The sequence below is a fragment of the Amblyomma americanum genome, chromosome 9 (assembly GCF_052857255.1).
Source record: "Amblyomma americanum isolate KBUSLIRL-KWMA chromosome 9, ASM5285725v1, whole genome shotgun sequence".
Taxonomy (NCBI): Eukaryota; Metazoa; Arthropoda; class Arachnida; order Ixodida; family Ixodidae; genus Amblyomma; species Amblyomma americanum.
The window spans coordinates 141809555-141831261 of NC_135505.1; the positions used below are offsets into that span (position 1 = coordinate 141809555).

At 46.4% G+C, this 21707-nt stretch overlaps 1 protein-coding gene across 1 annotated transcript; it reads left to right on the top strand.

The window, feature by feature from the left end:
- Nucleotides 1–209: 209 nt before the first annotated feature.
- Nucleotides 210–19728, top strand: LOC144103753 (male-specific histamine-binding salivary protein-like). Its single transcript, XM_077636408.1, has 5 exons — nucleotides 210–390; nucleotides 9744–9907; nucleotides 12142–12221; nucleotides 17730–17822; nucleotides 19574–19728. The coding sequence occupies exons 1-5, from the start codon at nucleotides 268–270 to the stop codon at nucleotides 19726–19728; spliced, it is 615 nt and encodes a 204-aa protein (XP_077492534.1). The 5' UTR covers nucleotides 210–267.
- The last annotated feature ends 1979 nt before the right edge of the window (nucleotides 19729–21707 follow it).

Below are 21707 nucleotides of genomic sequence, written 5' to 3' on the forward strand. Positions count from 1 at the left end.
TTCACTACACGTGCTCATCACAATACAGAAGCAACTAAAAGTCAACCCAAGCCCCGTGAACTGACGCCAAGCGGTTGTCACTAGGTCTCTTAATCTTATTTTCCACTAAATAATGACAAGACATTTGAGCTGGGCTCAATATAAAAGACCTGCTGTGCAGCCCGGTCACTTGGTCGACGGTTGTGCTCAGCATTGTGCAGACTCGAAGGGCAGAAAAATTAATTTTATCGTGCAGCCGAAGGCAGCACACCAACTGCACGACAGACCATGCATCTCGCTCCGTTTGCCCTGTTGGGAGCCTTCTTCTGTATCCACGCTGTCGCACAGAGAACTGCCCCAGAACCGTGGGCGGACGAGAAAAGGTTTGGAGAGTACCAGGATGCTTGGCAGGTATTTTAGTTATTTTTCTAAGCATTTTATAGCATTGCTTTAATGCGCCGAAGAACCACCAAACAGTATAATCATGCTGTTTCATATACAAGCAATAAATTCGGCGCAACGTCCAGAGAAGACAGTAGGGCTCTGGAAAAATCAGAATGTCCTTTGTAAACGCGTTTAAAAACTACCTTTGCCTTTCTGACCAGGCATGCTTGCTAAAACAAGAGTTTCCTGAGTCATAATTTCACCAGCCTTCATGGTTACCTTGTTGAAGGGTTCCCTCACACTTATTATCATTTGCACGGGGCTCAACTGCTTCCTTCTACAGTCAGCTTGTCTTTCAGCCTTGCATAATTGCACCTTATATTCCATTTATGACCAATCACTAAAAACGCCTCTAAGTGCTACAAAAACCCGGATATGTCCGCCAGTTGCCTGATTTTGAAAAAAGGAAGCCGCAGCGCTCTCGAAACGTCATTCTTTTTTTTCGACCATGGTCGTGACAAGTGAACTTCATCAAGTTTTTTTAGGTGATACAGAAAATAAGTAACCGATTACAATCACAATTACTTCATCTGAAATGCAACTGATTACAGTGATTAGTTACAGCCCCAGGACAGTAACTGAACAATCTCAGAAAAGTAATCAATTACTGTTGCGGTTTTTGCTGTTTAACTTTTATTCCCAAAGCACAAACTTACTCGGAATACAATGAATAATCACGGCTTAATGTCTTGATATTCTGTTACACGTTGCTAACTTTTAAGCGGAGTTGTTCTTCCAAGTTGTCGCCGCTAATTTTTCAGCGTTTCCTCTTGGCGTTTTTTTTCTTTTCTTTTCTTTTCTGGGTTTTTTTATTGCACTTAACAGCCACTGCCACCACTGACGCTGCAGGGTACACAATGGTGCCAACACCGCCGGAATGCTGCCCACATCCTTTGCGACTGTGTTTGCCTTGGTTTGGTTGATTGTGGTAGGCTGTGGGCAGCGGCCAACATGCTCCGAACTTTTGAAGGACCTTGTAATATTATTAAAAGTCACGATATTTTGCCGCTCTAGAAGCCAAACGCCCGTCCAGTAATGGGAACTTTTTTCACGCGTTTTCTGTGACTCTCGCGCCCAGCCGGTGGCCTAATAGGACACCTTGAGGAGCAGACAGTGAGCCAGTAAATAAAATATCCATGAGGCACGAGACTCGCACGACAGTCGCTTGCAGTGGCGGAGTTTGAAGGCGCATGCCACTTTCCCCAGCCGTACACCATAGATATCTAAGCAGCTGGCCGGCCCATGGCTTGTACCCATTTAAAGAACACAGTGGATACCTGGTTGGCCGGAGTGCCGAACGGGTAGCCTGGTGGTCAGAGCATCCGCGTCACATTCGGAACGGGTTAGGTTTTATCGTCAGTGCCGCTGAGTTCCCACTGGTTTTTATAGCGAGAGCTACACTTGGCTACCAGTCGAGCCCGTTGTGCGCATGCGCCGTTACCATGGCAACCGGAGAGGAGCAGCGGGTGCGTCGTGCGTTTCGCCGTCGCTGTGGCCGCGCGCCCACTCCATCGTCGGAGTCACGCGTGACATCACGCGGATGAGCAGTTGTGCGCATGCGCTGATACCATGATAGCCAGAGAGGCCTCACAGGTGCGCCGCGCGCTTCGTCGTCGTATCGCCGCAAGCCGCTCTATCACCAGAACCGCTCGTCGCATGCGCAGCATTGCGTATAAAAGGCGGAGATGTAATGGGCGGCTGCATCACAACGTTAGACATGCACGCAGAGAAGGAGAGCCCAGCCGGGGCATATATAGACAAGAGAAGATTAACTCCTCCAACCTGAGGTTGTCGCCTGGCAGTTGGCTACTCAACAAAGAGAGAATGAGCGTCAGAAGGCGAATAGAGCAGCGGAGACGCCCGAACAGAGAGAGGAACGGCTTGCCAAACGGAGACGTCAGACTGCCGAGCGTAATAGACGGCGCATAGACGCCGAGATGGAGCCTTGTGAAGACCTCAGTCAATGGGAACAGCAAGCTCAGCCAGGGAAACGTACCTCTCGCTACGTATATCCTGGCATAGCCGAGCTAAGCCACCGGTAATTTTTTATGGGTAGAAGGCTTCCCGCGGTTCGGCGATGGGCTCTTCTCGTGTGAAATGCTTGGGAAAAGGGTATTAGGTCGACTCACACTCAGTGACAAGATCTAATAATGCCTGATAAGGGTAAATTTCTGGGTTATGCTGGTTTGCAGACATCATGAGGTAAGCAGAGCTTGTTGACAATGACAGGGAAAGAAAAAGCTGTGTGCGTCATTTTTTCCTACATTGTCCTCGTCTGCAAGCGCTGCTCATCCCATAATGTCTGATAACGTTGCCACTCCATAGAACCGAGGCACAGACGTGAGTACCCCGTGCCTAACTAATTTTAAAAGGTACTCTCATATTACCACCACTGACGTTCGTTCCGCATATATATCGGTACTACCGACAAGAAAAGTAGCCGCACCGCGGAAGCAGTGTAAAATATTTCTCCATTGCAAGTTGATATCTCAGGGCAAGTACGCTCTGTCAGCAGACACACTTGTTCGGTGCAACGCCATTTCCATGCTCCTGATATCTTGGTTCCATTGTTATGAGTTCCTACAACAGAGGCTTAAAGACAGAGTGTCGAACTCTTATATTACTACTTGTAAGTGCTGGAAGTACCGTGTCTGTGTCTTTTCGCCGTTGTCTTAACTTCGCTGTTATTTTTCCCACGATAGAAGTCCACGAAATATAAGGTTTCAGGACAGCTCGTCTGGTCGGGTAGTGGCTGGGTGTCGAATAGAAAAGGAACGCCGACCACAGGTTATTGTTAAAACGTTACACGTTTCGTCTTCCGTCACTCAACGCATGTAGGTATCAACTCTGTCGGTACATGTTCGTTCAGGTAGACATCTTAAGTACCTAGGCGGAATATTACCATTGTTGCTATTAAGAGTTTATTCTATTGTCTGGATTATGAAGGACTCTTCTCCCGTTTCGCCGCTCCACCTACGGTTACAGAGCGCTGTACGGCCGTTTCTTCGGTGCTGGCGAAACCACCAGAGCTGACGGCTGGCAAACGTGCCAAAACTTCGCGCTTGCTACCACAGTGCGTGACAGCACGCCGTTTGCGTTTTGACAGCAGAATGTTTTCACGTAAAGCTTTGACACTCGCACAGTCATGCTTAGTCATATATCCTCATGTTTTGATCGGGCATAAAGTGCGCGTCGCCGGGCACATGTTCTGTGATTCGTGCGGTGCGGGGCCGCTACAAGTCACTTTACAGTAGTTTTCAGAGCGGAGCCGTGAATAGCGCTGACCCAGATTACTTCGTTCCGAAGTAGAGGGTTGTACAGCCTAACCTGAAATAACGAAGCGACGTTGTTTAACGTTCGATAGGGCCGTGCATCTGCCAAGAGAACACCGCGAAGAGAGTAGAGAAGCACCTCCCCTCGTTATTAGTTCGTATTCTCGTGGCGGCTCGGAGCTGCTATTGATTTCAGATAAATCTCATCTGCCAGACATATGTTAGAAAGTGCTTATAAAAAAGAAAGAAAAATAAAAGTGTCCTGCCCGCACACCAGCCAGACAGATAGTAAGTTGAGGTTATAGAAGAACTTCGGCCGCACCACTGCTGTATTGTGGGTACGCCAGCCAGACAGAATACAGATGAGTCTAAATAGAGTAGACTATAATAATATAATTTTAGTATATAGAGAAGCGTCCATTTCAGTTTCCACACCCGAAGCTGTTATAGCACAGTGATTTACCCCTCGCCGACGAAAGCTTTAGTATAGACTGTGGTTGCGGCTCGACCCAACAAATTGCAAACATTGCGGTGCCACCTAAATACAAAAGCTAAACGTGCATGGTCGACGATGTGAAGGAAACGTTGCTTTTCATCGAAGGGTGCAGTGAAGAAAATATAAACTATATTCAACCATGACGAATACTCTTTAAAGAAAAAAACACTATGAACGTTTAAAAAAAACAGTATTTACCGATATGTGGTCACGCGTTGGGCTAGAGTGATAATAGCGGGTTTCACCGCAAGATGGCTTGTTATGCAATATTCATTGCCAAAGTAAAACTATTTATCCTCATTGACTTGGCAGAGGTTGATGACTGCGATGTTGAAGTTTGTCATAGGCTCCCATCCAAAATGTGTAAAGTGCCCGCTATTCTAGTGAGGTTTGGAAGGCAAGCACTCAAAGACAAGGGGATTGCAAAGAGAGCCTTGCTAAGAGAAAAGGACAGCAATCTGTACATGTGCGATACCCTGACGCGCCGTACAAAGCTTCTGCTTTCAACATCCAAAGAATGGGCTAAAAGCAATAGCGCTACCGCTTTGTCTGGGGCTCCAATGGTAAATTGCTCATCCGCAGAAACGAAGGTGACTCCGCACAGGTAGTCACTGACGCACGTGACTTAGCTAGATTTGTCATTAACTGATAACCGCCTGTTCACTGCAACAGCGCAGCACTAGCTCTGTCATGGCTACAAGCGCACGTTATCTTTTACCTGGTGCTACAAGGCACACGCTGCTCCCACAGTGGTTATGTTCTTCTGTGCTGAAATGTTTCAATCTTAATGTGTGATCGCTAAACAACAAACTAGACGAGTTTCAAATTCTGTTGCAAAGCTTCGGCTTCTTCTTTGATTTTGTTATGATTTCAGAATCGTGGCTTAATACAGACAACTTTCAGTTGCAGTCATTTTCAACGTTTTCCCTTAACCGCGACCGTCGTCGTGGTGGAGGAGTCTGTATTCTTGTTAATAACCGAATTGAGTATAAATTGGTGGAAGATTTATGTCACATGTCTCCAGATGTGGAAGTTGTTTCTGTAATAACCAATAATACTGTGTTTTCTGTATTTTATAGACCACTGAGTGGCGACATTTGTGTTTTCTTTGAGTATATAGAGTCCTTTCTTACTTTTATATGTGAACATAAATACGAGTTAGTGATTAGCGGTGACTTTAACATAGACATTGTTGACTTCTTTTTACGTGTTTTTGCGATATTTGGGTGAATCTTCAATGTGATTTTAAAAAAAACTGTCCATAGTGCTTAAGTACGGCCATATGTTGTATGTATGCGTGTACTATCTGTAACACAGCTTCTTTTTTTTGTACCAGCTCTCTGCTGTACTGCTGTAGGTTGCTCCTTTTGTTACGGGGGCAGAGACCTCGTCAGGCAACCATGCCTTTAGTCTCTGCCACCCGCAGGTTGATGTGATTTTCCTGCCAATAAAAACTGACTGACTGACTGACTGACTGACTGACTGACTGACTGACTGACTGACTGACTGACTGACTGACTGACTGACTGACTGACTGACTGACTCACTGACTGACTGACTGACTGACAGACTGACTGACTGACTGACTGAATGACTGAATGACTGACTGACTGTGACTGACTGACTGTGACTGACTGACCGACCGACCGACCGACCGACCGACCGACCGACCGACCGACTGACTGACTGACTGACTGACTGACTGACTGACTGACTGACTGACTGACTGACTGACTGACTGACTGACTGACTGACTGGCATGTTATCGAATGTTGCAAACAGTGTCAACTTCGACATAATTCTGCACCCCCAGCTTCGGCATGGCAGTTACTATCAAAGACCCGACTCGCGTAACCTCGAGCTCAGAATATCTACTTGATTTATTTATCACCAATATCGATGCTTCTTCATTACTCTCCGGAGTAACTTGCTGCGATCTAAGCGGCCACATGGGAATTTATCTATTATGTCACACTGTGAAACCCAAATTTAAAAAGCAGATGGTATCTTTATTCCTAGATATAACAGCAGCCTCCCTTGATGCTTTCCATGCGGAGATGTGCGTTGTACAATGGGACGGCGTATATAACCAAAAGAACGCGAACGAATTATATCAAGCCTTTGTAGAAAAATTTAACGCCACATATCGCAAGCATTTTCCTCTTAAAAGCAAACGAAAGAACAGGAAAGTGCGACAGCCGTGGATATCACCAGAGTTATTGGCGCGCATCAAAGAGAAGAATAAGCTGTACAATTCTTTTGTTACATCCAAAAACATTTCCGTTCTGAAAGAATTCAAGAAAACAGAAATAAGCTAGACAGTGATATACGTAATGCAAGGAGACGTTACTATGAGAATTACTTTCGCACAGTTGATCGTCTTGATATACTTTGGAAAAAGCTGCGTTCTCTTGATGGCAAGTACATCAACGCCGCAGTCAACAAGGTCACTATTGATGGAAAGGACTATGCAGGCAACAACTTAGCTGAAGCATTCAACACTCATTTCACGCAATACATTGAACCTGCCTCTGAATGGCTCCATCGACTTATCACAAGATGTCCTGCTACCCTTTTTCTTGCACCGGTTGGTGAAAGAGAAATTATAGATATATTTCACGAATTATCAAACTCCACCTCATGTGATGTTAACAATAACGTACAGATTCTTCCTGTCAAACATATCATTGAAGGTATCTCTGTCCCTCAAGCTTATATATATAACTCATTCTTAAAAACAGCAACTTTTCCCTCAGATATGCAGCTAGCAAAGGTGTCTGTCCTTTACAAAAAGGGTAACAAGAATGATTTAGGTAATTACAGGCCAATCAGTATTATTCCCCTTTTTGTTGAATTGCCTGGAAAAAAAATTATTCTAATACGAATAGAAAAATTTCTGCAATCTCAGAACATAATTACTAGTTCACAGTACGGATTTAGACAGAATAAATCAACAGAACTCGCCCTTCTTCATCAGAAGGAATATATATTAGAACACTTTGAAAGCAGACTGTTATTATTAGGTATTTTTATTGACTTTACTAAGGCTTTCGACAGAATTAACCATAACTATCTTTTCTAAAAGCTAGAATTATATGGGATATGAGCACAAGCCTTACTTCTTATGAAATCTTATTTATCATCTCGAAAACAATATGTTCAGATTAATTAGTAACTATAAATCATCACAATGTTCAGTTAGTACCGGTGTCCCTCAAGGCAGTATCCTTGGTCAGCTGCTGTTTAATATATATATTAATGATATTGTTAATATTGACACTTTCGCCCGCTTTATAATTTATGGAGATGATACTACAATCTTCATACCTGATGATACTTACAATGATCTAAGCATGCATGCTAATCGCATTCTTAACAAACTAGCAGAATGGTCAGACATGAATTCCCTCTCAATAACTGACAAAATCTAAAGCTGTAGTTTTCCGTCCAAAGAATAAAACTTGTAGTACAGAAATAGCTTTGTTTTACAAATCACAATTAATTGAAACAGTAAAATCATTTAAATCGTTGGGTGTTTATCTTCAAGAAAACATGCAATGGGATGACCATGTTAATTACGTCACGCTGAAGGCATCTAAGGTTGCAGGCTTTCTATCGCGTCAGAGAAACAATTTACCGGAAAAAGTCAAACTTGCCCTATATAATTCTTTATTCTGCTCCCACCTAAATTACAGTACGTTAGATTGGGCAACAACAGCACATTCTAATTTACAAAGGATATTGGTGCTTCAGAAAAAAATCCTTCGTATAGTCTATGACTTTCCCAGCAGACACACAACCCAGAATCTGATAACTACCCTCGGCATCATTACAATACTAAATCTTTAGGCTTATAGACTGTTGCGCCTATATAAAGTCGAGCAAAAACGACGTATCGACACCATTTCCTCTCTGGCCTGTTTGCATCAGTCTGATTCGCCCTATACGCACCGCCATAAACAACAGTGGGTTTTACTATCTACAAGAACCAACTATGGCCGTCAAATGGTTAATTATCAGTTACCGCTCGCACTTAACAAGCTAATTGAAGCTAACGTTAGCTTTCCCGATATTACTCTCTCCTCTCTGCGAAATATTCTAGTTCATCGCAGTTACCACTAATACGTCAACCGTGTTGTATGACGGACCTTCTACTCTTATTTGTTCTTTGATGCTTAGCCGCCTATTTTATTTCGTTCCTTATAATTCCTGGTATTTCTGTTTGAATGCGCCCACTATGGTGTTTATTTTCTTGACTGTATACTATTGTATATTGAAGCTGACTGTTATGCTAAAAAAATTGTTTCTCGTTCCTGTAACTGCCGCCTGAACAGGAGGTGAGAACTCTGTCAAGCGGAAGCCGCTTTTTTTCTCCCCTCCTCCATCAAATTGTACTTGATCTGATGGAAATAAACTTATTATTATTATTATTATTATTATTATTATTATTATTATTATTATTATTATTATCATTATTATTATTATTATTATTATTATTATTATTATTATTATTATTATTATTATTATTATTATTATTATTATTATTATTATTATTATTATTATTATTATTATTATTATTATTATTATATGTTGCAGTGCTGCATTCTTACAATATGAGGCACAATATTTGTCTTTCCGCCATAATCTCGTGATAAGCTTTAGTCAGCGTTCGGTCCCTTTACGCGAGAAGAGCCGGGTCCGTCGCGATAACTAGACAGGCCCTTAAACCGTTCGCAGCAAGGCTATCGCAATCATAGGCATTTCTCTTAGTGTTTTCAAAAAGCACAAGTAAATCTACTGTCGCCGCAAATGTCAAGACATTTTTTGCCCAAGCAGAGTGCCCCTTGCTTTTTGTGTCAAGCAAAGCGAAAGAAGAGCTTAACAGCCGCGCTATCATGCTGTCATCCTCACCGCCACATTCTTGAGAGAAGTTCACCTTTACTAGGCAGATGTTTAATTAAGAAGTATTGTCTTTAACATTCCTTCAGATGACGCACGAGCTGTTTGCAAAGCCGACCGCAAAACAGAGCTAGATACCAACACCAAGTGCAGTACAGAGGCGACGGATATTGGTCGGTGCGACCTATGAGGCGTTGAATCATTGTAGTGCTTATGATGGCCTGCGTTGCGGCCAACGCTTTTGCTTGGCGTTGCCTTGCTGACAAACGAAGGCGCATAGGAGCTTTTGCTGTTGCGTTCACCTCTTCGCAACACGGTCGTCGTCACGGACATGGAAGTCCATGTTAGGTGGGCGCAAATACTTGGCATCGACGACTCCGTTTTTGTTGCTACAAACGTGTTTGCTACAGACGCGGCGCGGAAAAGCGCCCTACAGATCGCTGCTATTATTTTGAGCATGCGCAGAACGGTCACACAAAAGGCGGATTGGCCTACTGATGGACACGAGATGAGGAACCCTACCACATGCAATGTGGTCGTATGAGCCGAAAGTTTTGCAGAGAAAATCCGAGTTGTTTGGTGTTGCAGTTCAAGCATTTAGCAGTTTAACCATATCTATGCGAATTTCCAATAACTTTGTTTTTATTTTTCAGGTCCTGAAACAGTGGAGCAACACAACATACTATCTCTTTAAGTCAACGTTTCCAGTAAGAACTACTTTTGGAGGCCCCAAAGCTCTCTGTGCGAGGGTTAAGACTACTGCACTTGGACAAATGAAAGCTGATTTAGAGTTTATGTACAGGAGAGATAACAAAACGTAAGTGCTAAATGTCCGTCCGTCCGTCCGTCCGTCCGTCCGTCCGTCCGTCCGTCCGTCCGTCCGTCCGTCCGTCCGTCCGTCCGTCCGTCCGTCCGTCCGTCTGTCTGTCTGTCTGTCTGTCTGTCTGTCTGTCTGTCTGTCTGTCTGTCTGTCTGTCTGTCTGTCTGTCTGTCTGTCTGTCTGTCTGTCTGTCTGTCTGTCTGTCTGTCTGTCTGTCTGTCTGTCTGTCTGTCTGTCTGTCTGTCTGTCTGTCTGTCTGTCTGTCTGTCTGTCTGTCTGTCTGTCTGTCTGTCTGTCTGTCTGTCTGTCTGTCTGTCTGTCTGTCTGTCTGTCTGTCTGTCTGTCTGTCTGTCTGTCTGTCTGTCTGTCTGTCTGTCTGTCTGTCTGTCTGTCTGTCTGTCTGTCTGTCTGTCTGTCTGTCTGTCTGTCTGTCTGTCTGTCTGTCTGTCTGTCTGTCTGTCTGTCTGTCTGTCTGTCTGTCTGTCTGTCTGTCTGTCTGTCTGTCTGTCTGTCTGTCTGTCTGTCTGTCTGTCTGTCTGTCTGTTGCTGCCAGGAAGAAAAGAAGGAAAGTGCACAGGCCTGCTCACTGGCTCAAGCCGAGCCACAATCGCTACCACGTGCAGAGTTTTCCTCTTGACTCCCTGATATACTGCCATGAGGACAACACGCAAAAAGCTGCCTTCAAACTTTTCAACTAATGGTCAGCATTTATCCTTTGTAGAAACTTATAAATATCTAAGCGTCGTAATCGCTGCAGATCTTAAGTGGAATGACCATGTCACTTATATTGAGAAAGCAATGTGTAAGCTAGGTTTTTTAAGAAGGTACCTGCGACAATCCACACATGAAATGAAGCTAATAGCTTATAAGAAGTTCATTAGGCCAATCCTGGAATACGCAGCAGTCGTTTGGCATCCGTACACCCAAGCCAGCATAACCAAACTTGAAAATGTTCAAAGCAAATCAGATTTATTTATAATTCATATAGCTGGAAAACATCACCGAGCCTTCTCTTAGACAGGGCAAACCTAGAAACACTGCAGGAAAGGAGACGCCGCGAAAGGCTAAAATACATGCGCTTAATCTACCGTGGTTAATTGAAATAAATAGAGAGCAGTACATTCAATACGTCTCTCGACGCCCAACACGATCACATCATTCTAAAAAATTAGACTTTACTTGCAGGACTGATGGTTTGAAAAATTCCTTCATCCCACGAACCTTTCGAGAATGGAATAGCCTGAGTCGCGTTGTCATGGAGTGTCCAACGCTCGAGTCTTTTTTCCGATGCTTTAAGATCATTTATTAACAAAATTGCTTCTTTTTTGTCATTTCTTGTCAACGTGCGTTTCCCTTGTCAACGTGCATTTTATATGGCACCCACTCTTGCAAAGGACCTTTGTTCAAAGCTGGCAGTATTACTGAAATAAAAAAATGAATGAGCAGGGTAGGGTGGTTTGGCTCGCTAGCTTGAGTCGAGGATTAAATGCTGCGCTCACAATTCGTGCTAAACGGCACCCCCCTACACCCCCCTACACCGGGCTATGTTCCCGAACTCGACACCGGCCTTCTGCAGGACTTTTCGTCGCACAGGGGAGCTAAATGCTCACGTGTACAGCGTGAAGTGTGTTCAAGCCAAATTGAGCCTGCCAAACTCAATTCCAAGCGAGCGCGTTAAGCAGCGAGTGTCAGTGGTTTTTATTGTGAGACGCAGCGCAAATTACATTTAAAAAAGAAGGGGGAGGGGGGGGGGGGGGGATCAAGCTCCGTGATAAGAGCATAACGCGATAGCGTAGTGGGTCAATTCCGGTATATGTCGAATGCCATTGCCTACTTTATGTTCATATATCTGCCGCCGCGGTGGCTCAGTGGTTATGATGCCCGGCTGCTGGTGCTGGGGTCAGCTTTCTGCTGACCCGAAAGACGGGGGTTTGATCCCGACCGCGGCGGTCGCATTGCGATGGAGGCGAAATGCTAGAGCCCCGTGTACTGTGCGATGTCAGTGCACGTGAAAGATCACCAGGTGGTCAAAATTTCCAGAGCCCTCCACTACGGCGTCCCTGTCAGCAGTTAGCCCGTGGTGGCGTTGGCGTTGGTGTTTATGGCATCACTTGATCTGGCGGCTTGTATTTGATGATGCAAGTGATGTGCACCACAAACAATAGTTACATAAGTTGTTGATAGGAGAGGTGCCACCTGTATACTGATAATGGCATTTCGTCCTCTTTCAGATATGCAATAAAAACAGAGGCACGGCCTAGAAAACATTGGTACAAGAATACAACAAACGCCATTCAATTACTATATAATGGTACGTGACGTGTCATCATCCGTTTAATGAAGAGCTCTGTTCTTCTTTCTCGGTTACTCTTGCCCTTCGCCATTGTATCATTCTGCCTTTCTAGTTGTTTTCTAGAATAAGCTCCCTTCAGTTTCACTATTGAAAGAACATATATACTTGAGAAAACTTATACATGGGGTAGTCTGCGACAGTGTGGCAGAGATTTTGGGCCAAACCAGTGAAGAGTTCGCCTTTCACACCTTGCATCAGGTGGCGGCGCGTCGTGGCTTCCGACATAGCGGGGTCAGCGCGGCGAAAAAAACGTGCCATGTACTCGGCGAACATGGCAGCGCTCTCATTAGGCTTTTGTATGAAAGTGTCCACGAGTCGGCGTCCACTATCCCGGAGGTCTGTGCTAGCAGAAGTGTCTCGGACCTGGTGGCGAAAGTTATCCCAGCTTTGGATATTAGCCTCCTTGTTCTCGAACCAAGTCCTGGCTCCGTCTTCGAGTACGAAATAAACTTTCCGCAGCTTTTACGTAGGGCTCCACTGGTTGAAACTGGCCACCCGCTCAAACTGATCAAGCCAGTTTTCGAAGTCTTCGAACGTGGTGCCATGGAAACTCGCCGGCACACGGGCTCGCTGAAGCGTCAAGGGAGACGCGCTAGCCTGCGCCATGGAGCAAGTCTCAACGGGTCGATGAGTGGGTGCCTCTTCGTGTAGGAGCCAAACTCTGGGGCCAGTCCCCTGCAGAAGGCGCCGGCTGCCACGGTGGACGGGTGTGCGCACAAGTGGAGGCCGGTCGGGACTCTATGAGCGGCTTTCAGCAGGCTTCCTGGACATCGGGGCGTCAAGTCCGCAAACTCCACTAGTGTCACGTAGCAGTTGGTGTTGGGAACTCGTGCCTAGAAGGTATAGGAACAACAGCACCGAGAAGCACTTGAAGCGACAACAGCACTTAGAGGCGGCCGGAGCGGAACGTCAGTTTCTTCATCAAAGCCACCAGCGTGGCACACGACCTTCGGGTCATAGACAACTGAAAACGGTGTCACATGCGTTGTTTCGTGCTTTACAATGTTGACGGCGAGAGCTGTGGCAGGAACAAAGTGGTCTCAGTTGGTTTGGGACGGAGCTGCGTAGGCGGAAAGTATATTCGTGAGGTTACGGTTGACACGCTCCACGAGGCCGGTGCACTCCAGGCGCTTGACGGACGTAGTACAGGGCCGAGTGCCGAAAGGCCAAAAGAGCGAAGGGCTCCGAAATTACTTCAACTTACTTCAACTTCAGTTTACTTCAACTTTACAATGGAATGATCATGTAAACAGTCTAATCAGCAAACTGAGCTGCATAACTAGAATTTTAAATCGCAACCGCTATACTCTTCCAAAAAAAGTTAAACTAATGGTCTACAACGCTCTCTTTGTCTCCCACCTAAACTACTCTCATTTAGTTTGGGGAACATCAACAAACACTAATGTATTGAAGCTTGAAAGGCTACAAGGCTACAGAAAAAATAGTACGAATAATTGAAAACGTTGAATACACAGCACCTTCTTCACATATCTTAATTTATTGAAAGTAAGAAATATATACGAATACAAATTATGCAGGCAGTATCGTTTAAGTGTCCAACGAGAGAGTGCAGTTTTTGCGGAAATGGCAGAGTTAAGACCCAATTATCCCACCAACAGCACCAGAACTCCAGAATGATGGAAAGTTCCAAAATGTCGCACTGCCTATGGACAACAAACAGTCCGGTATAATCTTCCGCGATTATTGAATGCTGCAGAAAAAGAAGGGGCTGATCTATTCGATATGTCTCTTCCAAATATGTACCAATATTTTGCTACTCATACTCTTTTTTGTGAATGAATGCAGAGGTCTATCCTTATGTTCAATTACATTACATTGTTTCATTTAAAAAAAAAATAAAGAAGAAAAAAATAAAAAAATTTCCAGGCGTCCAAATCCAGTGCTCCATTGAAACTCTTATTTAGGCTTATTTTATTCTCTGATGCGATACAGTGCTGTTTTTCTTTTCTCTTTGAAAACAAAAAAATGTGACATTGTCTATTGCCCCACTCTGCTGCTATGTACACTGTAAGGGGGCGAAAGATTTTTCAAGCCGCAAATGTACGGCTTTTCCCTCCACCTCCTTCCACTTCTTTGTGGAGAATAAAACTTGTATGTATGTATGTATGTATGTATGTATGTATGTATGTATGTATGTATGTATGTATGTATGTATGTATGTATGTATGTATGTATGTATGTATGTATGTATGTATGTATGTATGTATGTATGTATGCATGCATGTATGCATGTATGTATGTATGTATGTATGTATGTATGTATGTATGTATGTATGTATGTATGTATGTATGTATGTATGTATGTATGTATACACTTTAAGGGGGCGGAGGATTTTTAAAGCCGCAAATGTACGGCTTTTCCCTCCACCTCCTTCCACTTCTTTGTGGAGAATAAAACTTGTATGTATGTATGTATGTATGTATGTATGTATGTATGTATGTATGTAAATTCATGTGACATGAAGCAGCTCGCACTCTCCATGATGAATCGGCCGGGCACGCCATGCCGGAAAACGAGATGCCGCTCCGCAAACAAGAAGTCATGACGGGACAATGTGTCGGTAGCGGGGAAAGCTTCGACCCACATGGAGAAGTGGCCGATTGCGACCAGGACATGCGTGCTACCGGCGCGCGTCTTGGCAAACGGGCCCAAATGGTCTAGTCGGACCAGTTCGAAAGGCGAAGTGGGAGTTGGGACAGCCTCCAGGGTTGGCTTGGGGCCGCCGCTAGACTGCTTCCGGCACATGTCTGGCACAGCGCCACGTGTTGTCACTAACCATATTAGGGCACCAAAAGCATCCCGAGCGCGTAAGTCTTGCCGCGACCAAGGTGACCTGCAGTGGGAGCGTCGTGCAAACCACGCAAGACATGCGGCCGCAACTTTTCAGGAACCACCGGCAATCACATTGAAAGTCGGGCACGGAGCTGCTTCACACGGTACAAGAGGCCGTCCGTGAGTCGATAGACGCGGCGCAGCTTGCGGTTGCTCGTCCTAGCACAGGCTTTGAGGGAGCGGACTACGGTAGCCAGGTCGGGGTCGTTGGCTTGCGGAGCCCACAGGTCCATCAAAGACGTCACAGACAAAGGGCGGCGAAAAAGAAAATCGTCGTCTTGATGGGCGGAGGCGCGCCGATGCGCAGTGGTGAAGTCGGGCTCTTGAAGTTGGAGACCAGCGCGCGATCTTCGCACTCAAATGCATAAAGTACTGCAACCAAGTCAGTGCGCTGTTGTCCGCAGCTGTTGTAAAGTGGCGGCCGTATAGGTAGGGACGGAACTTCGCAACCGCCCAAACAACGGCGAGGCACTCGAGCTCCGCTGAGTGCCGATGAGTCTCCCTAGGACTGACTCGTCGCAATGGGCTAAAGTAGGGGGCTCGAGGAGGGCACGCTAGTTGTTGGGCCGGGGTCCCATTTTACACAGTATGCTTTTTAAACAGGGCTGTTAAAGGCACGCTTCGTTTAGCAAGTTGCGGAATGGATCGGCAGAAGTAGGAAGCAAATCCAAGGAAACCTTCTAGTTCCTTTCGCGTGGCTTGAGCTTCCTAAGCCATGACACCCCGCAGCATGCGAGGGTCGGGACGAATACCATGTCTGTCCGCGACGTGGACCAAGTAAGTCACCCCGGCAAAACCGAAAAAGCACTTTTTCGGTTTCAAGCGAAGCCCGGGTTGAAGCGAAGCTAAAGGCGTCTCTGATGTTCTTCAAAAGTAACCCCGTAGACAATTACGTCATCCAGGTAGACTAACACCATAGTCTACTTCATTTGACACAACACGCGGTCTATAAGGCCCTGAAACATGGGTGGGGCATAGCCGAAGGGGATACGATTGAACTGGTACAGGCCGTCGGTGGTCACGAAAGGCGCCTTCTCCGCGTCGTGGGGATGAAAAGGCACCTACCAGTAGCCCGAAAGAAGGCCCAAGGTGGTAAAATATTCTTTCCCTTGAGGTGGTTGAGCGCGTCGTCAAGGCGAGGCAGCGGATACACGTGAAGGGTGAGGGCATTGAGCTTTCAGTGACGTGGATGCGAATTGTCCGATCCTTCTTCCACACAAGAAATACAGGGAGGACCAGGGCTACACGAGGGGGAAATGATGCCCTGGTCAAGCATGTCGGCCTCGTGCTGCTGGATGACCCGCCGTTTGGCCCGTGCAACACGACTGGGTTGGTGATGAATGGGCCGTGAGCCGCAGTGTCGATGCGGTGGTGCGGCCAAGGTGTGCACTCGAGTTCATTGGCACGGAGGGCAAGACAGCTGCAATGACCATGCAGCAGGGCCATCAGTGAGGCGAGCTCCGCGGCGGTCAGGTTGGAGCCAAAATCGAACGACTACCACTGTACGACTTCTGGCGCCAGGGCGGGAGGCGTCGTAGCTGCAGGCTGCAGAGATACAATCGGTGAGCCAGGGGTCAACACGTGCGCTGTGCCCAGTGGTGACCAATGATCGAGACGACATCGCGCAGAAAGCCGGAGGCATTCTTGGGCGCCGACACCAAAGGTAGGTACAGGCCAGCACCGAGGTGAAAAATCTGGCGAGCCCAGCCTTTGCCACAGGGGGGTAAGTGCGCCCGCTGTTTCGGGGCCGAAAAGTCCACAACCATCCCCGCCTGCTGGCACCAGCTGCATCCTAGGACCGGCAGCCAAATTGGGCTATCGGCGACCAAGAACTCAGTAAAGTAGGTCGTGCCGAAGGTACGCACATTAAAGACGACACGTCGAAACTGGTTAGCCACGACGCCGTTCAAAGCTAGCAGCCGAGTTTCAAAAGCTGGCAGAAGCAAGTGGGGTGGGTTGGCAAAGAGCGACTTGTCCAATACATTGAGCGCTGACCCCGTGTCGGCCAGGGCGCTCACATGCTGCCCGAGCAGAGTAACGCCTACGAACACGCAATGCACAACACGGGAACAAAAAGCGATAAACGAGGGGAACGTGGAGACAGGAGAAGCGTGGAGGGTGACACTGATTTTATTCGGCGAAACTGGGCCCCCGGTGTTCCTCCGGATCGTTTCCCGACGAGGAAGGGCCGGCACAGTCCCTGAACTAATGGCCCCGCTGACCGCAGCGCAAGCAGGTCATACTGGGGTAGGCCTGCTCTCGCCAGGAAGAAGCCGCAGTAGGGGCCGCGGTCTGAGGAATCCGCTCCGTGGAGGTACGTCAAGCCGACACTGGCGACCCCCGTGACCCGCAGTTGTGTTTCTGAGTCAAGCAGGGCTTTTTGGTTGTATGTGAAATTAATGGAGGTATAACTGACAGGCTTGTCAGTCCTGTTCACATTGAAGGCCTCCGAAATCTCTCTTGCAGAGGCCAATGTTTACACGATAAATGGATGCCAAAGCCGATATAGTCCTACTATGCATTTTCTTTCCAAATTATTTTTCCCCTCAATTTCGAACGATTTTCTTCCGTTTTCAGCCCCTGAACACATATTTCTTTAATGATGTTTGCAGGTAAAAAAATCTTATTCGCCATCGTCATTTTTGCCGAGGGAATGACGTGTCAACTCCTCAGCTTTCCATACCCATACCAAAACACGAAGCTCGGTGCGTATAGTCTCCATACAACTCTTCTCAGCCTTACTTTTTATTACTGTTGTTTGGCACTTCTGTAGCACCTTAATGAGTGCATAAATTGATTACTTTAATTAAGTAATAGTTCATAAGCATCTATAGTTAAATTTTATCGATGTCTAGCTCGTTATGAACAGCTATGAGGTTCAGTGAACGAAATCATGCTAAAATATTTTATTCGACATAGAACAGAGTTATTACGGCTGTACCGCCAGCACGCTTCTATGCGCTCGCCAGCACTTCGTATTCACCGAGGCTATATACGGAGTGGTAGCCAGTAAAAGTAACGCCCCTCAGAAATATTTAAGTAAAAGAAGAAGGGGGGGGCTTCAAGTATACGTTTCTATATACCGCCTAGCTAAGCCTACTTGTCCATTTACTTTAGCGGCGACGAGGATGGCATCCCTCTTGGGCTACATATGGAGCAAGATGATGTCGTATCCAGTTGCTTTTTATGACGCAGTACACAGTTGAAACCTTATTTTCAGCCCACGACGTCACCAACCATGGAAATCGCAGTGCATTATAGTATCTACCCTCAGCGACGATGTCGTTCGCTTCCTGCCAGGCATTCGGCCCCCTGTGCTCATTACAATTGAATATTGGACACCGTCGTTGCCTACCTTGAAGAGCAGTTCAGTCCAGAAGTGAGCAAGATTACAGCTAGCTACACCTTCCGCGTAGGAAAGCTACGCATTGGGTAATGGCGGCAATACTATACCAGCTGCTAAAATTATATGCAGACATCAAGATTGCAATTTCTAGCCGTTTCATTGGCTGCAACCAGACTCCGCTTATGCTACGTTTTAATAACGGCCCCAGACAGCTGCCTTTACTTCGTACTCTTATTAAGACAAAGACTGGAACACGCAAAGCTACTTTCTCAGTTGAAACTTGTATTTTTCTTCTTAAGTAGTCTGCGCACACAACAGGTAAATGCAGACGTGCACACCTGGGCAGTATAGTACGCATAAAACGTCCTCTAGCTGCTTGTCTGCTGGGCACATGTGAATATGTATAGGAAAGGTTGGTGATTAATGTGACAGAGGCTACACTGGTAAAAAATCAGCTTACATTTCAAAACCCTCTGTTTATTTTCTCGCGCCAGATCTTCGGCTCCGTCTACGACGCTTTAGGTCTTCACTGCCAACCGAGCTCTCTTTCTTTCCGAACAGGCAGCGTGGCACAAATAGAAATTATCCTGCCGGCTATACGATCTTTATATCGCCTAAATTATTTGTGCTTTAGATAAAGAATAAAATGAAGATGTACAACAAGAATGTACGAAGGCACCTGCACTGAAAATTACAACATACCGGCATTACGTCCAAGGCTCAGGAATGACCTCCGCTTCATATCTCGTGGTTGAAAGCAAAAGTAGACAACACCCCACTTAAATCACAGGTTGAAGGTACAGCGCCTAATTTGTCAAAAAGGCGAAGTAGTGATATTGGTTATCGCATAGGGTGGGATGAAGTGTTTTTATTTCTTAATAACATGACTGTTTACTTCATGGTTTTCTCGGTACTGTAATCATTACAGATCAGGTTAAAGCAAAATGAAAAGCAACGGTGGAAAGGCTTGCAGCCTTTTATCACATACAACAACGTGTTATGAAGTTAGCACAGATATAGGTCCGCTACGATTGGCGGTCTTATGGCGAATGTAATGCCAGTGAAACGTAATTGATTCCAGCCTTTTGTATTTTACTGTGCTGCTTTCAGGATGCGAACTCTGGGTGAGAGACATTTACGTTGACAACATTCCTCGGTGCTGCCTGTTCCTGTTCGATTACCTGTGCCCGACCCAGCGTCCGTACACCATTTACAACAAGACAATATGCAATACTCCGCAGACTCTAAATAAACATGCTTATTGAGAAATGCCATGGCTCTGGAGAAATGCGAACACCATCAGAACCGAGGCAAAAGGGGATGGATTTTGACGCCCACCGCTAGCCGGTTCATGTTCAGTGTTGGGAATGTGACAGAGCCACGAATTCATAAGAATTCCAGCTGAAGCGGAACACCGGAAAAATCTTGCACATTAAAAATTCAAAATTTTGCTATTTACACCACCTAGCAAAAAATGGGACGGTGCACAGGGATAGCGAAGCGCCCTTCAAAATTTCATGCAGCAGTCATTCTTGCAATGAATTCTTCCGAAATTAACTCTATGGACACCTATACATATTTCTGAGCCTATTCGCATGACGTGAGAGCGTAACCCACGAGCACTAACCTGACTGAGTCGGGTCGCGCGCGTACTCTGCTTTTACGTTGTGGGGTTTAATTGGGGAGATAAATAAGTTCTCCCCCGGTTAATCGCGGCCAAGGAAATTCAGAACCGCCAGACCCCACCCCGTTGTCGCGTACGCTACCGAGCGCACGCAGGGCCTTGCTTTGTGGGGGAACAAAGGAACGAGACTCTGGCTGACACAAAACAGGCATTTATTACTATAACAACAATAACGCCAGCTAGGAACAAAATGCGTCAAGGAATCCAGGTTGTCCGACTCACCAGCACGGTTACAATCGAGCGAACGCTCGCTCATGCTAGGGCAGGTTTGGTTTGGTTTGATAAGGTTTAACTTCCCAAAGCGACTCAGGCTATGAGGGACGCCGTAGTGGAGGCCTCCGGGAATTTCGACCACCTGGGGTTCTTTAACGTGCACTGACATCGCACAGTACACGGGCCTCTAGAATTTCGCCTCCATCGAAATTCGACCGCCGCGGCCGGGATCAAGCCCACGTCTTTCGGGTCAGCACATGCTATGGCAGGGAAGGTCCTCCTCGGCCAGACGGCACGAGATGCAGGAGAACGTTCTCCCCCACGGCCTCACCCTGCTGGCGAAGACCAGAGACCCGCGCCTACACGTCCGCACGCGCCGACGTTTCCCCGCCGAAGAGAGTGTGCTCTCCAGCGCGCGTGCAGTAGTCATGCCGGACGTGGCGCTCATGTCGCTGCGACGCAGGCGCCCTATATTGTTAGTTAAGGTAACTAGGGAGGGTCACTTGGCGCGTCCCTCCTCGAGACAAAGCCGTGGGAGGGTGCATCGCTGGAAAGAGAACCAAAAGGGACGTCGTGGATCAAAGTCCCCATAACGTGTGTTTATTTTTTCTTGTTTTTTAAACCCATAGCAGTTATTGATGAGGATGCCCAGAGGACGCGATTGTGTTCGCGTGACAACATCCGAGCCTCGAGAATGGGAGTGGTGTGAAAAGGGAAGACCTGGCTATCAAGAAAATCGTAGTAATTGTATCACACTTGATCATCACCTCAACCGTGTCGTCAAGGGAAAAAAAGTGAACAAATGGCCTTCACGAAAGGCGAGGCTCAGTAGCTGTCGCATTTCTCGGTAGATATACTTCAAGCGCACCATAAGGGAAATGAAGGATGAAGTGAAAGGAGAAAGGGAGGACCAGGTGCAGTCGTGGACGGCTCCGATATAACTTCGACCATCCCTCCTCCTTGGCACCTGCCAGCCAAAGCTTTAGACGGACGGCAGGATGAAGGGACATATTTTTCGAACATGGGAGGTTCTCATGCTAAAGCTTTAAGAAAGCGGACAAGGCGCGGATATACAGATCTTCTAATAATTCTGACCACACTGGTTTCTTTAACGTGTTGTGATATCGCACAGCACACTGCGATCTTTTGCATTGCACCTTTATCGAAAAGCAGCCTCCGTGGTCTGCGATTTCATTAAAAGTCCTTAAGGTAAGCATGCGAATTCCGCAAAATACTGAAGGCTGAATTTCATCCCGTGTCCGTTAGATGACGCTGCCACGGCAGTAGCGAGCGCCCACAGCACATTTATAACTGACGCATAACCAACCCCAGCCATCGCACAGTGTT